Source organism: Corvus brachyrhynchos, unplaced genomic scaffold (assembly GCF_000691975.1).
Source record: "Corvus brachyrhynchos isolate BGI_N302 unplaced genomic scaffold, ASM69197v1 scaffold139, whole genome shotgun sequence".
Lineage (NCBI taxonomy): Eukaryota > Metazoa > Chordata > Aves > Passeriformes > Corvidae > Corvus > Corvus brachyrhynchos.
This window is the reverse complement of record NW_008246062.1, coordinates 1616381-1633403: the sequence shown is the minus strand read 5'-3', so window position 1 is coordinate 1633403 and position 17023 is coordinate 1616381. Positions and strand designations below refer to the sequence as shown.

Here is a 17023-nt window from a genome sequence, read left to right as displayed (position 1 = left end):
AGCATTAACGCTTTTAATTTCATTTAGGATCTACTACTCCAGAGTTAAGAGTTTTCTTGCAACAAACTCGCAATGGTATCTCTAAATTAACCACACCTCTGATGATCCCTGCTCACATCACCTTCCACAGCTCTCCCAACAACAACCTGACTCTGGAGTTTTATGAGCTTAAAAAGACTTGAGTCATGTCTCAAGACTTTGCCCATGAACAGCTGGACTGGGCTTTTTTTACAAGCAAAGACTGGTCTCAGAAAACTGGTAAAGGAACTTGCTATTGATGAAGTACCTGGTGCTTCTGCAATGTTTCTGGACAAAAATGCACACTGGCAACTTGCACAAAAGCTAAGAGACTGAAAGAGATGCAGTCAAGTACCATAAATCCAAACAGCTGCCCCTGAGAGAAAACAACTCTAACAGAGATGTCACATCACACAGGTCACTCTTCATAGTGCGGCACCTGCAGCCTATGAACTGCACTCCCGAGAAAATACCAAAGACAAGATGTGCTACAAGATCCTGGACCTCATTTGACTTCTGCTCAAAGACAAGAGGCTACTTGTCTTTGTAGAGTCGCATGCAGAGAAAGCTGATACTGAAGAGAGCCAGGACCCATGATGAGGCTGCTGAGCCTACAGAGGTTCTTCTTCATTGAGTGGACCAGCTCATCTACTGGAATTTTTGACAGAAAGGATTCACCCTGGGCAGCTCTCACCATTTGGCATGCCACCTCACAGGATATACATATGAAATTCTGTGCCTCACAAGGTCAGACCTAATCAGGCTCAGACTGTCTAGCTTTTGGAGTTTACCACAAATGCAAGCTCTAGAGGAGATCATGAAGCATAAATGCTGAGAAGAGTCTAAAAATTACTTCAACGTACACCACCACCTGCTTATTTGCTGAAAAGTTACCGCAGCTGTCCCAGTTCCGTGAGGGAAGTGACATCTGTGCTCAGAGACAACATTCCAAGAGACATTTGTAACACGGTTACATATTCTGAGTTACTTCACCTTTTCTAAGTGTCATGCTGACAGCCTCGTAAGTCACTCCACTGGGTAATAAGGGGACAGCCTGCACTGGAACTCCTCAGTTCCACCCTCCACAGAAGCCTCCCTATCAGTGAGGTGCTTTGAGCAAAGGAGCTTGCTCTTGGTGACTGCTGAGAGCTCAGCAGACTACAGAACCAAAATGTCTCCTGGTTTCAGTAATTTAAGTCTTGTTGATCCATCTTCTCACTCTTATTACAGCCTCCACAGGCACACTGTGATTTTCAAGCTAGTGAAGAGATTTTCTTTGAAGATATCCAGAGCAAAAACATTCAGACAATGTAACTTCTGTAGAGACATGATGGCATATTTTACCAAAAATCAGGAATCCACTAAGATTCATTTTTTTCTGTAAACAAACGTTTTTTTCAAGCCCATGTTAGAAGACAAAAACATACCAATTTTAAAACAATTACAAATGTGTGACAGAATCTTCAGTTTTCCTCAGAGAGCTTAGAAACTTGTAGATGCAATATCACCCATATTCATGCCAGTGGATAACACCCAGATGGAACTGAAGACTCAGAAGGAAAAAAAAAAACAACAAAAACCACAAGATGACTACACAAAAACATCAGACCAGTGCCACAAAACATTCTGGCCTTTTACCCAGCAAGTAGTGATTCTTTACTTTTAAGGCACCATTGTTAGAACTGATGCTGTAGTATCCTAATCAAGAGTATAATTAAGTTTTAATTGTGACTAAGAAAGTAGTAGCACTATGAGACAGCCCGAACTCAACCTTACAAGACATATTACCTTTTCATTATAAGAATGGAAAAAATTGTAAACTAAAAACTTCAAACTACCAGAAAACAGAAGTGTACAAAACACAAGATTATGACAGTAATAGACATAGATCTTACAAATGGTAAAATGGCCATTTATTATCCAGAAGCAATGCAAAAGAAACATGATGTAATTTCTTAAATAATTTAAATTATGATCAATGTGATGTTATGACAGTGGAATTTCCATTTGGGAAATAAACACTATTATATATTCAGAAAAATGAATCAGTGGTGATTAAACAGTTAAATCCACAGACTTCTGTTGATCTCCAAAGACTGACTAAGCAGAAAGGTCCATCTGATACACCAACAGTAAAATATACAGTGCATTAAAACGTAACTGCTGCATACGAAATAACCACCTTTTCCACTGAAGTGACAGAACCAGTATCTATTATGCAAAAGGTAGAATAAATGGACAAAATGCAGAAAAGGTCTCAATGCCTAAAATCAATATATCCCGTAATTTGGGAAGGTCCTCTAGTGATACACCATGACCATGCCCACAGTAATTTTTTTTTCTCCTTTTAACAGTTGGAATTACCAGTGCTGTATCTTGTGCCACCGTCTCTCTGAGGAGAGTTGGTTTCTACCTTTCCTATACCCTTTCATGAGGTACCTGAATAGAAGACACAACCTTGCCTTATCTTCTCGGGGCTGAACAAACCCACATCTCTGAGCCACTCCTCATTCATTCTGTGTTTCAGTGTAACAACCATCTTTGCAGCTTTTCACTGGACTTGCTCCCATTTGCCTATGTCTGCCTTGTGCCAGGGAATCCAACCAGGCAAGCACTCCACTGCTGTCTTGTGAAATGTCAGAAAAGGGGAAGCCACCAATTCTGCCAGGTTGCTCGCCATACTCCTGCAGCCTTGTTTTAAAATAAACCAAATTCAACTCATCTGCTGAAAGTCACTTTCTAAATCGATACATTACCATGAACCACCACTATGCCAAGGGCTGCAACTCAAGGAGGTGATAAAGGTTTGAGGTCACATGATTAATTCTGTGCAAAACAGACCAAGAGGGTGTCCATATTGAAGACCAGTTCAGAAAACAATAAAAGACAATATTTCCCTGCAGAGCACCTCTAGACTTATCCACAGTCTGCCAGCAGTTTTTGAATTTTGAGATGTATCCATCAAGAGAATACTGAGTTGCCAGAAGCAGAAAAATTCTTTGTAACCCACACAAGCACACAACTACTGTGACCAAGAAGCAATGGCAGTGAGGTGAAACTTAATTTCCATGTAACAGATACTGAAAACTTTAGTATGCTAGTGGATGACCATTCCACTTGGTAAGGTCACTGAGCAAGAAGTTCAGGATTTTGTGACCTGTAGATACATTGAGTCATGCTGTAGAACACAACATACATCTAATGAAGCTTCTCCCATCCATCCAAATTTCTCTCTTGACCAGAAATATTCTACCATCAGGAGGCCAGCAGATGGAAGAGCTGAGACCTGAGGACTGTGAGGTCACAGGACTGAAATCCTGACACAAGCATAGAATTCCTCTATGATAGGAGACATTGCTGAAGAACACAAAACTCATTTAGAGACAACACAGGAATAACTTAACACTGTCTTGTGTTACTGAGTAATTAAAGCAAGTAATCAAGCATAATCTTCCAAAATAAACCATGAGTTTTCATTCCATCTTTTTTCAGTTTTTACTGACTCAGGGAAGAAATTTGTATCATTACATTGTCACTTTCAAGTCAAAGAAGTTGATACAGTAGCACATCACATACCTGTACTACTTGTTTCTGTGGTTGTGTTGGCTGTGTGGCTGAAATTTGCATTTTGTCCCGAGTGCCCCGGGTACGTTCACTGCCCACCGAAGTCATCATATACAGTATATACAAAACAATGTATGTACAAAATACAAAATCTGGAAAAAAAAAAAAAAAAGAAAAAAAAAAGAGCATGAGTTAAGGTGGGTACTGATTCAATAACCAAATAACATAAATGCAGTAGTTTGAATTCCTCCTGCATTTACCATTGATTCTATACAGAGACTCATAAGAAAGCAGCTTTAATACACTATTATTGGATTTACTGCAGTTTTTACACTAAAGGGGGAAATGCAGTGGATAGAAAGCATTTTTGTCAGCTGATTGGGATTTGCCTCAATCTGTACTTCTAAAAAACATCTAAATCTCACAGCTTTTTCCAGTTATTTAACATACAGACTTTTTTTTATTGGCTACTCTGCTGAAATTTTAGCTCCAGCTCCATCACTCAAACTTCTTTAATACCTGCTGTCTAGTTTTGATACCTGGAATTTAACTGCTCTCACACCCACTCAGAACAAAACTACACAAAAGTCATACTCATGAAGTAGGCAGTTCCTCTTTTCCCTACCATCAAAACTGTTTTTCCTGCACATACATGGAAGTCATGGCCAATCCCAATTCTACTTCTCATCTCTCATTTTTAAGAGAAATTATGATGCTTACCTTTAAATCCAGCCTCTACAGTCAGTACTTTTGTTTTATTCCCCCTCATATTTACAGAAACGATTTATAAAACTACCTATCACCCTGCTTTAAACATATCATGGCTGTATGGCAACAGAAAAACCCCAAAGAAACCCCAAATCCCACACACACATCATTGCTATCCCATTTGTGGCTCTCAGCTATCATTCTTACTTGTTCTCTAGTACTAAAATTACTTTGAAACAAGGCATTATTATTCCCCCTGTTTGTACAGCATTTAGCACAGGATTAATCAATGAGCATGGTTTATAGCAGCTACAGTAACTGGAAACAGATCTTTCAAATGGTCAGAATGGTCATGTTCAACTGCCTGGTTTCTGTCCCCATAAGGCTAGAAAGTAAAACTGCAATTTTTTGGAAGGAAGGATAATTTGCAAGAGGTGTACCTGGGCAGAAGATGTGCAAAAAGCAGGAAAGTGTGTTTACTGCAGCCCCATTATATGAACAGGCCTCAGCACACAACTTGCCAGGGCAACAGCTTTGTGCAAGCTGGCTAACACCAAGCTCAGTGCACAATAATCACAGAATCACACAGTAAGCTGAGTTGGAAGGGACCCACTGGGATCATCAACTCCAATTCCTGGCCCAGCACAGGATGATTCCCAAAAGTCACACCACCATGTGTCTGAGATTATTGTCCAAACACTTCTTGAGCTACGTCTGGCTTGGTGCTGTGACCACTTCCCTGGGGAGCCTGTTCCAGTGCCCAACCACCCCCTGGGTGAAGAACTTTTTTCTAATACCCAAAGAAAACTGCCCATGACACAATTTCAGGCTGTTCCCTCAGGCCCTGTCACTGGACACCACAGAGAAGAGATCAGTGTCTGACTCTCCTCCCTCTTCTTCCCCTCATAAGGAAATTGCAGACTGCAATGAAGTCTCCCCTCAGTCTCCTTTTTCTCCAGGAAGATAAGTACACACTGCAATCACATGGAGTAGGACGGTTCAACACCCAACTGATCACTGGTAGTCACAGGTAATGTGTATTTCATAATTAAAGCTGCAAGGAGATGCTTCAGTTTAAATACCAATTCATGATGCTCAGGAGCCTCATCTACAATCAAAAGGAAAATTACCTACATTATCATCTAAATCTCTTCTTGACTTTAGAAATACATTCTTGTTGGTCAAAACTGAACCCTGACATTGAATTTATTTATGTACTAGCTAAAGTAGTCAATAATGCTTTAATGTCTGAGACAAAAGTATTATTTCTATAAGAAAAGGCCTACGTTTATCAGGAACTGACTGCAGTATGAGCTGAATTGGAATACTGTGTTTCTACAACTTTTTGAATACACTGACCAAAGCCAAGCTGTCTCACAGTCCCTTAATATAGTCAAACTGCATTGCCTTCTAAGGCCCAGAACACACAGAACTTCAGAGCATTGTGTCTGATATAAAGGCCAGATACAGACAAAACAAAAAGTTATATGAGCTCCTAACACCATGTTCTATGGAAAGCAAAATATAAAGCAGATGTGGAGATGGTCTGGGCAGCAAGTTCAACATTTATCACTGACTATCTGCTCGTGGCCATTCACTGATGTGTTAAAGATGTGTGGACATTTTCAGTTGAGTCTGCAGTAGCATTACTTCAGCTCTTTGTGTTAAAATCTGCTTTATAAGCTTTGCTGGCTGGACTGACAACATCCAAAAACTTCCATTTATATAGAATAATAATGATCTTTGGGTTAGCTTTTTGTTTGTTTGTATTTCCAAGGAACAGACTGCTTATCACAATTTGAACCTAGAACAATGAGAACGCAATAAACCCTGAAGACAGCACACGAGCAAGCACTAACTTCACTGAAAGACAAGCTTATAGTTTCAAATATGATTGTCTAGAATCAGCCCATTGTGACCTAAGATTTGTTGAGAAAATGTAACTCCATTGGGTAATTTGTTCATAATTTCTGAATTAATATCATAGTTATTATGATACCTAGGAATTTTGATATATTTCTGCCAGTGCAATTTTCACCAATTTCACCAAAGCTACTCAAAATATGGTGATTTATATTTTAGACAGGACAGTTAAGACACTTACATTAAAGTCTCCTATGTGTTTGCAAAGCACATGCTGAACTACCCCACACTTTAACAGCCAGGCAACCTATGGTTCCTCAAGCACATTGTCTCTCCTTTTACCAGCATGCATTTTTCAGTGTGTGTCTGTGCCACCACGGCTTAAGCCACATTTGTTCTTCAGGATGAAAGGATACTATAAGAAAAAAGGCAGGCACACAAAAGGCTGAAACACTCCTGGGAGATGAAGTGGCACAGAAAGATCAGGCTGCTGTGGGAACAGAGCTCAAACAACCTGAACAGCGTAACAGGGTTTTTAAAGGAGATCTGCATCCTCCTGACTGTGCGGTACATGAGCAGCACAATTTGGCAGGTTGGAATCAAAAAATAACCCAGCAACATACAGGCAGCAGTATGGACTTGTACTTGCTTCAGGCAAGTGTGGAACCCCATGCTCAGTTTGACACTCCCCAACAAGCCAACAAGGACATGTTATAATCCATCAGACACAATCCAGTCTTCTTAAAAGCACAACTGGCAGCCTGATAAAAAGAGAACTTTCAAAATACTGTTATTGCACTTCTCCTTAAGTTGGCTCCCACTGTCTACTGGCGGTGTCCAGACACAGCAGCTGGAGGGCCATGCTCCACCTTAAGACACTGCACTGAGCAGGGACACATGGCTGAGGCTTCAAGCCCTTCCACAGAGTAAGGAAGCAACAGGCAGCAGGGAGGCAGAGTGACTGCCTCCAAATTATCACAGTGACAACATTTTGAGCATAAGTGGGATATTATTAATTATATTAATTAGGGACTGAACAAGAACATTTCCTTGCTCACAAAGCAGCTTCTTATTCTCTCCAACTCCTCATATTCAAATCTGTTTGGCAGGCTACTGTAATAGTAATGAGCAGGGTATCACAAACTGATGAACTTAATTTTAACTGGAGATCAAATGAGGAAATAAGATTTGAGACTGTGAGGAAGAAAACTCTTAATTAAAATCTGTTTAATAAAGATAAAAATACTCAGAGAAGCAGATGCTTCAGTTTCCATGTCAGGGTCTGGTGCAGTGCAAAAGTCCCTCATCAGCAGTTAACATCTGACCTTGCAGACACTGCAATTCTAATAAGCAACCAAAACAGCTGTATTTGAAGAAACATATAAAACATTAAATGAAACTAGTAATAGTTTCATCACTTTCTATACACTAGTACAGAGCACTAGTGAAAAAAAAGGAGAAAGTATAAAAGAAGGAGACAGGGCTTCCCAAAACTCTTGTGCAAAGAAAGTCGCTGTATCCCCTCATGACAATTAACAAAGATGAACAAGATCCCTGTAAACGTTTTTTTCTTTTTTCACTGTAGTGAACCTAGTACCCACAGACCAAGGCTGTCTTTACCAATCTAAAAACAAACAAAAGGCAAAACCCAAACAAAACTAAAATATAAAAATGCCTTTATCAGTAGTTAAGACTTCATTTTAAAAATTCCATTTAAAATGGAAAGCAACAGAAGAATCCAAGATGAAAACCATTCCAAATATCAACCTTTTGTTTGTTTTAGTTTTCTGTCTGTACAGCGAGTTTTAGTCCAAGGACCTACACTACAATTGCAGCTCCAGTAATGTGTAACATGGAATGGCAAGGATTATTCCAGCTTACAAAAGCATTAACGAAGTATTATAATTCAACCCTTCCTAAAACTACCAAATTTCCCCCTTCAAAGCCTCCACCCCTTGTCTTATCCAACACATTTAGTTGTATTTTTGCATTGAATTTTAGAAGGAAAAGATGAAGGCAAAGAATCAAAGATTAATTGAACACATATCAACATAAAAAGCAGGTTTTTAAAGCTATCATAATGTTTTCTGTGATCTGTTGTTAAACCTTCCTTCATCAAGAACTCTAAGCCTTTTAGACTCAACGAAGTCAGAAAAGCTAGAGATACAGAGAATAAAAATTGACTTGACATGGTTGCAAGTCCCCAAAACACAGGAAATCTATTCCTGAACTTCCAGGAACTGACCAGGCATGGCAATAGCAACTGACTTTCAATATTCCTCTAGAAGTTAAATATTCACTTCCATCAGCTGCAAAAAAATTTGCAGTTTCAATTCCTTTCCTGAAGCAGTCTCAAGAAAGTTACTTTCTTGATTCCCAGATAAGGAGCTGTGATAAAGAAACCATGCAAAGATCTCTGTGAACACCTTAAAAGTGTGACTGCTTTTTTATATTCAAAATACAAAGCTACCAGTCAAGGATTTCTCACAGTGACAGGGTTGGGAAAAAGCTGCAGGACACTGCTTCAGGAGGGCATAACTACTCATGTACAGTGAGGTCAGATTCTACTGCTACAGCTGTAGAGTTACATGAGCATGAGGAAAAAGAACAGAGGAAAAAAATTACATCTGCAAAGCATCAATGTAATGCATTTCCCTCGAGTGCTGTTGTCCAAAGCATCTCACCATCTTCATTGCTGCTTGAAACAGGAAGAGTTTGCAAGAGTCATGTTCCTCAGGAGCCGTGCTGATGACTCAGTGTCTGTATCGCCCCAAGGAACTATAGGAGCTTATGGATCCTGGGAGAATTCACGTCTCATCTTACAGTCTTCTACGGTAAATAGGAAAAATATTGACCTGCTTCACTGGCAGAATACCAAAAGAGAGAGAAATTTTACTACCTGCATGCTCCCATGTTTTACCAAGGAAAGAGTATTGCTGGCAGCAGCATGAGTACGAGCACAAACACAGAAACTAATATATAAACTTCGAGTCATATTAACAAACTGCAGCCAATGACCAAGTGACTATTCTTATCCACCTTTTGAAAGCCCTCTGAGTTGTTACTTGAAATGATTATCCTGCCAGGCCAATTTATAACTAGCTAAGAACACACCCCCATCTGCAAAAATCAACAACTTTTCTTTAAAACCAGAAAAAAAAAGTTTATTTTAAGGATTAATACTCCTGAACACATGCTATGCAAAGGAAGACAAAGAAATATACAAATAGGTCTTACAAATAAAAGACAAGACAGCACTTGGAAGAAGTTTTGGAAGAGAAAGTGCTCATCCTCAAAAGACTAGAGTTAGGCAAAGGCTGGTCACATATTCAGAGCCCAAAGGCATGATGTGGACAAGGGACTGAACAGCGCATGTTTTCCACTAGTAGAGCATGTTTCAACCATGATAGTTAAGTATTATAATTAACTTTATTTTTTTAAATCCTCTCACAATATCTATTTTTTTTCCTATTATCCCAGTGTCTCTGCCTAAGAGATGTGCTTCACATTTCAGTATATATTGGTGATTCTCTAGTTTTAACCAAAATCTGCCAGCTACACTCAATAAACATCCTGCAGACTTGTCCTCATCATTTCTTTAAAAATATTGAAGCTTCTGAGGCAACAAGTACCCTTACTCATATAGAAATTTCTGAAGGAAGAAATTCAACTTTAACTGGTACTTAAAAAAAAAAAAAAAAAAAGAGACAATCAATCACACCAAAATCAGAGAAGCCTGACTGACTTCCACCTAGGGCTTTATCTTCCACACAACCAAGTTAGTCTTCAGACTTGTGAAAAACTGGTTAGCAAAACTTACCCAGCTCCACTGCTGTCCGAACACACCTGAGTGACTCTGGACAATCAAAGGCAGTGAATGTCCTAAAACATTCAGAGGACTTGACCTTATGTTTCAGACATCAATATCTACAAGGAATCAAGTTCTGCTCCCTGTACTAACGGTAAGAACCACGTTTGCAAGGGTGTGCAAGATGCACTAGGTACCAACAGTTATGATTAACTGTACTGAAACTTCAAGGAACAGAGAGAGACAGACAAACTGCACATTGTTTCCTAAGCACCATGCTCTGGACTATCAGAACTAGATAACAGAGATTAGACCACAGTTGTTGCCATGAAACAAAGAAAAAAACCAAAACAGAACAAAAAAAAAGGTTGCACAGGTCCAAATAAAAATGAAATATATAGAAAACAGGAATTCTCTTTGACAACCGGCCATCATGGGGATCCTGTGAGGAAGAGGTAACAGCAAGTTCACTTTTCAAGTATATTTGTCTGCTGAGAAGTATTTCAATAAAAGTTTTCACCTGTCCAAATATTCTAAGACCTGGAGGGAAAAATACATGTTCCTGCCATCTTTGACAGAAGACCCTTATTACTTGCCCTCTGCCAGAGAAAAGACTTTCTTACATGAAACCTCTCTAACAGCCACCAGATAAGAGTCTCATCAGCAGCCACACAGCATGCTGTCCTGAACTGTCAGCTCCATCAGTATCTCAGGTCAGGGAGTATACAGAGAACACAGTGCCTCAGAGGTGGTGCTTGTACACCCACAAACATAATACTTTCTCTTTTGACAGGAGGAAAGGAACCTCAGGAGATAAAAGAAAATACTAGCCAAATCAATACACAGTACACTCACTGTTTATTCCATGACTGCTACATTAAGTGGTGAAGAACCATCAGTATTGCAAATCTCTTCATATCTCTGGTTTTGGAACAATCACAAAGAAAAACAGAAAAAGCACGGCCCGTGGTGTTTTCTCTCCTAAAGTTTCCTGAGTAGCATCCACTGGAAGGGCACTATTGTGTCTACAGCTTCCAACAACACAGCAGCTGGCAAAATTACAGCCTGGTCGTCTCCTGCAACAGACACTCCAACTGAATTATTCACTGCATTAACTAGGAGGCATGGAAAAAACATTAACTAGTATTTAGTAAATGAAAGGCTTCTTGCAGCCAGGGAAAAAGAAACCAAACTAGCAAGCTTTTCAGGGTTGAAAATCATTATCCTCTGCAGCCAGAACCAACACAGCCCTCTTGAAGTCTCTCACACAAGTAAAGGATGGCTGAGCACAGTTTAGGACAAAAAAAACACATGACTAGAGTTTTAGTTCCCCTTTGGGATCTGGCTGTACATTCACTCAAAGTTCAATCCATAGCTTGGGCAGAACACAAACAGTTCGTTCCACTAAAATCAAGTATCACCTCACATCTAACACCACACAACTGTGAGTAATCATCAGAAATGGCAGGCCTGCTCCCCCATTCCTTAACCACAAAATATTGCTCCTTTTCTTCAACCAGGCTAATGAACCTGCAGCTGCAGAGGGAGTCGGTTCAGTCAGCTCACCCAGGAGCAAACTAAACCCTCTAAAACAAAACAATCAGTCAGTTCAACAAGCTTATCCAGAGGAAAACTATGTGGCTATACAACTGCTGAATCTGACAGGAGGGACAGGGATCAACTTCACAAGGAATGGGGAACTTGCTTTTTAGCAGACATGCACCATTACAGCATAGGTAGAAATGCATTTTGTTTTTCCAGGATCCAGTAGAGCATGACTTGATCCTGGTCAAACCCACTGTGCACAATCAAAAAATGAGAAATAATTCCCTGTAGACATTTTAAAAACAAAAAAACCTCCCAGCCAAGTTTTGAAGAAAACTATACATTTGAATATATAATTATTTTGCAGGAAAAGAGGCTTCTATCATGTTTACTGAGGAACACTTCATGTTCAACCTCTTCGATCCCTGTTAATGTCTCGTAACTTGCAGTGAAAAGCATATTTAAAATTTGGAGGTGCTTCTATCCAAAGAAGAGGAGGGTATAATGAACATTAGGACAGCCACACTAATACAGCTTATGTCAACCTAAAATACAGTTTTCCCCCAGCTGCAGAAGTGTATGTTTACATTCACCCACAGGCAATAAAACAGAGATTCAAACTAATCCAAAGCAACTTATTCACCCATAACAATCTTTAATGGTTTTGTATACACAACTAAATATTCAATGCTTTTGCCAGTCATCTACAGATTTCACTTTTAAAGGAATAACACAATTAAACATCCACCCATTCCGTATCAAAAGCCCCACCTTGACAAGGTTTGTTCACTCTGCCAGCTCATTAAAACTCACAGCGTCCCCTCTGACAGGGAAAGGAGGAAACCCAGACAAATTAATTGAGGAAAACAGGGCTGGGTAACTTGGAAGTTCTTTGAATGGCTCCCTCCACTAAAAGAATCACAAGGCAAAGCCTCTTCAGACTGCAATAATTTGCACAGCTTTCCAGCCTGAGATGAACTCTGGGGTCAGCAAAAAGGCCAGGTGAGATGTAGGTGAGGAAACAGCCGCAGAGTACCAAGTACACAAGTTACAGATGTTCTCTTCAAAGAATACATGAAAGGACATATGATCTCAGGCCACATTCTGCTTAAGCCATCAATACTACAACACAAAAAAATACTTAACTGGCCAAAGCATCTCAGATAAGACTGAAGTACACCACTAAAGCTGCACAGGGTTGATGACCTTCCTGTATTAACCATGACTGACTTGTCTCAAAACCACTGTTCCCTGCTCCTATTCTGACAATGTCAGCAGGACACTTTCAGAACAGTTAAAGCTTGGGCTGTCAGCACATGCAACACTTAGGCTTCCAACGTGTCAGTACTGCCAACTCTAAGATACAACAGTTAAAACAAAACAAAATTTTCACTGGATCACCCTCACTTATCACTACCATTATAATCAACAGCTACCTGTACTCACAAGATGTGTAATGCATGCAACCACAAAAAAAAAAAAAATAAAGGCTGTTAAATAACAAATGAAAACTTTTAAGCCTATTTACTAGGAAAGGTAACCCAGAATAAGCCATTATCAGGAAAAAAAAAAAAAAAAAAAAAAAAGGGCAGGGAAAAACAAATACTGGGAACTGTTGGCTTTGGCTATTAAACTGTAAAAATGCATACTTTAGTTACCTATTCTGATACAATAGCCAATACCTGAACAGCCCCTAAAATGAATTGCTGTTTCCACAGAAAAACAAACCGAGTAAGAAGATTCAAGTAGAAACCCAGGTGCTCCAAATTACACCAAGAATCAGGTAACACCTGCCAGGACAATACACAGCAGGGGGAATTCTCTTGGAACAGGAAGCTCGAAAACAAGGTGGCACACAGGAAGCAGCGCTGCACATCGGACGTCTCACTGCCAGATCACGAACACACTCCGTGCTTGCGCTTTCCCTGCCCCCTCCAGTGTCACCAAACCACTCTCTCCTGGAACAGCTTCCAAAGGAATTCTTTGAATAGAAACAGATACAAGCAAGAGGACTAAAAATAGCTGAGCAAGAGCAGAGACGTTCTCACACTTGCGGAAACACACTCCGCTGCATCAGAAAAAAGGGGCACCTATTTAATTCACACTAGAATTGACAATGAGGGATGAAGTAGAAAGTGCCACCACAGAAAAGTTTTGGAGGGCAGGATTAATTCACACTTACGCCACTCATCAGATCACATTACAACACTCACAACAAAAAGCAATGCTGAAATTACAAGCCATGAGTGATATAAAAGGAAATACACTTTGTAATCAGTAAGGTTTTATCTATAATATGTGATAGCAGATTTGTGATTTTAGTTTCAGTTTTAGTGGCAACACCAAAGAGCTCAGTATCATTCCCACACCTGTACAGAGCCCAACCCTTGAACTAGACACCAAGGGAAGACCATCAGCACAAATCAGGCCTTGTTCATAAATTCAGAAGACCAAAGAAAAGCAGGAGTCTCACTGAAAAACACTCTTTTAAATAAAGCAAAATATTCCAGAACATCTTTCTATATATTTGCCCCAGATGATGGTATTTCTCAAGACTCATCTTAGGCAGGAGTATTCACCAAAATAAAAAAGGCTTTTTTTTTGCAGTGACTCTGAATATAAAGTTTCAGAAGGAGGAAAAGAAATAACAGTTTGTAAGGCAGTGTTAACCATTTCTTTTCTTCACAGTCCCTGTGCATAACATTTTAATGAAAACTATCAGCCATTTCTCTCAGTTTAGCTTTTCAAAAACGCTGTGAGAAGTGAGTGAAATCCTTTTACTAACTTACTGTCAGGTGCTCAGAGACAAGAAACAACTGAAACAGCACAAAGAACTGAAAGCCATCAAAGATCACTTCCATTTTTTTGCCACCTCTGGATTGCTCTTTCTACAGTCACAACCACTGTTACCATTTTGTCTAGCTTTAAACAAGCAGGTTTGACAACTTTCCTCTGTAAATCCTCATGTTAATTTGCTTCAGTCAGAAAACTTGTTTTACTCCAAGCTTTCCCACTTGATTTTGAGCATTATTTTCCTCACAATCACAGTTTCTCTACTTGGTGTCATGCATAAATTCACTCATTCTGTCATTCTAGAATTCAGGTGAGGTCAGGTCTATCTCATCTGTTCCAAAACGATACCAAACTATCGAAAGAGATGAAGGATTAACTATCTTTACAACCTCAAACTTAAAACATGCTAGAAAGTAACAAGCAAATAAAGAGCCCTGTATGCAGAATTCCAATCTAACATCAGGAATACAGTCATCCAGGATGTTCTCATCCTGTAAGTTAAATCAAAATTAAATTAATCTCTCACTTCTTAGTTTCTTAAACTTTCTGAAGAAAATACCAAAGAGACAAGGTGCTCACATAAAGCATTCAATTGCCTGAAGTTTTACTGCATTTAATTCAGTATTTACTTTCTCTCTAACATAAATGGGGTGAAGAACAAACCATATGCTGCTTCAAGGACCCACAGCCACTGTCCTAGCTCCATCTGCACCTTTCTCTGCAAATCTGACTTAAATGTTGTTTGTGTTTTCTGTCTCTCTCCTCCACCACTTCTTTCCAAGCCAAACTAGCTCACAACAAAATTCACAAAAGGCCAAGAGTAATATTTTCTTTTTAAGTTTGCAAAATCTGAAAAAGTATATAGAGCTTTTCTTCAAAACTTCCTATTTATTTGGCCATTAAAAAATTCCTTTCACATTAATGTACTCCCTTATCTTCATAAAGTTAACATGCCCTTTTATAATATTTTTGTATTCCGAGTTAGTTGAGTACAGCATAGTAACGAATCACAACCCCCAATTCCACACAAGCATGCCAGGTTTATATGCTGTGCAAGGCAATATTAAAATGCCTAAGTAGAAAATCTGTTTTCTAAAGCATTCCAAGAAGATAGCAGTCACCTGTCCATTTTACCACCGGAAATCGGAAAGACCAAGCACTTTCCTGCAAGATGAAGTTACTCACTTTTGAAATAAAACTTGTAATCTAGACTTGTAACCAAAACTTGAATAAGACTTGTACTCTACACATCTTAGCTCTGGAAACAGCTTATTTATACTCACTGTACACCTCACCCTCAATACACATATGAATTCTGAGACTGCACCTGGAATACACGTTTTGCTACCTGCCTGCAGTGTTCAACTCTAGCAACAGCATTAAAATATTTCAGGTACCAGCTACAGAGAGCATACTGCATCTATAAAAACTTCAATAAACAAATGGTTTGACAACAACAATCTTGAAAACCATTTCAGCAGAAGACATGTTGTAAACATCAGTTCTCTCCAACCAAATCAGAAAGCTGTATGTACACAGAAATCAACCAAAGGATGAACAAGGAATAACCAAGATAAAATGTTACAAGTTCTAAAAATTGCATTACAAACTTAAGTAACAGCTTTTTAAACACAGTAATCATTTTCAGTCATTTACAGAGTGTTGTTTAAAAATTCTAGCACAGCAGGGGGCTGTTAGGCACACTTGCTGAAAAAGCCAAGATGACACTATAAATAAATTCAGAAACCAATGGTAGGCAAGTTTAAAATGCAGAACAGTATGATGCCTTAAATGTGTTTTCAATTTAACACAAGACTGTTTTTCAAGTTCAATGAGTACACTGTCCAAAACATGGCTTTTTGAAAACTAGTAAGAACTTGAATCAGTAGAATAAAGTGAAAATAAAAATTTAAAAGGAAGAATGCGACATACCTCCTCTGATCAGAGGAAAAAGTACAAGAGAGCATTCACCCCAAACTGCAATCAGCAGAAAGTAAATGGCTAAAAAGCTGCTCATTGTTTCACCTTCAAAACACTGAAACTTGCTGTTCTGCAGGGGTTTAGGGTAGTTTCTTTGAAAGTATACAAGCCTCATCTAAGTAGGTACTGTCCTTTTGGTTCCTCCAGTTTTTGATGTCTAATATTAGAAAAACCGTACTTACCAACCCTACTGCTATGCTCTAAAACTCTAAGGAAGCAGGTGTTAGCATGACCTTAGTTTTGATATTCAAAAGAACACTGCCATGAAGTCTGAGTTTTTAAGATTTGTTGGAAGATACTGTGAGCTCGCAGCTACATCATAGGGATTTCTTTGCAGGATCAAATGCAAGGGACTGATAGAATGGGAAAAAAACAACTCTCAATACACTACATTTAAACATTGCAGAGTACACATACAACTGCTGAAAACAGCAACTTAAAAGAGCAGAATTTTTACTTCCACTTATTCATGAAAGTCCATTTGAAGAGTTGCAAATACCTCCAAGAAAAACATTTTTAGATTTTATTTTGCCAGAAAAAGAAGAAAGGGAAGGAAAAAGCATGTTTAAATGAATTATCTCATTCTAAGAGCCAGAGACATAACTTTCCTTAAAACCATTCTAAAATTTCAAATGTCATATACAGAACAAACAAAACCCAGAAAATTCCTAGTACACACAGCACCAAGGGTAAGGCCTTCCATATCTGAGAATATACATTAAATGTTCTACTTTAATGTATATT

The 17023-nt window shown here is 39.0% G+C and overlaps 1 protein-coding gene across 5 annotated transcripts in view; it reads right to left on the bottom strand.

Annotated features, from left to right (window-relative positions):
- UBAP2 (ubiquitin associated protein 2) overlaps positions 1–3734 on the bottom strand; it is a 75570-nt gene extending 71836 nt beyond the window's left edge. For all 5 annotated transcript variants that reach the window (XM_017746584.1, XM_017746585.1, XM_017746586.1 and 2 more), the window contains exon 1: positions 3595–3734. In XM_017746584.1, coding sequence (XP_017602073.1) covers positions 3595–3693 — 99 coding nt within the window. In that variant the 5' untranslated portion in view covers positions 3694–3734. The remainder of the gene's footprint in view (positions 1–3594) is intronic.
- Positions 3735–17023: the final 13289 nt, after the last annotated feature.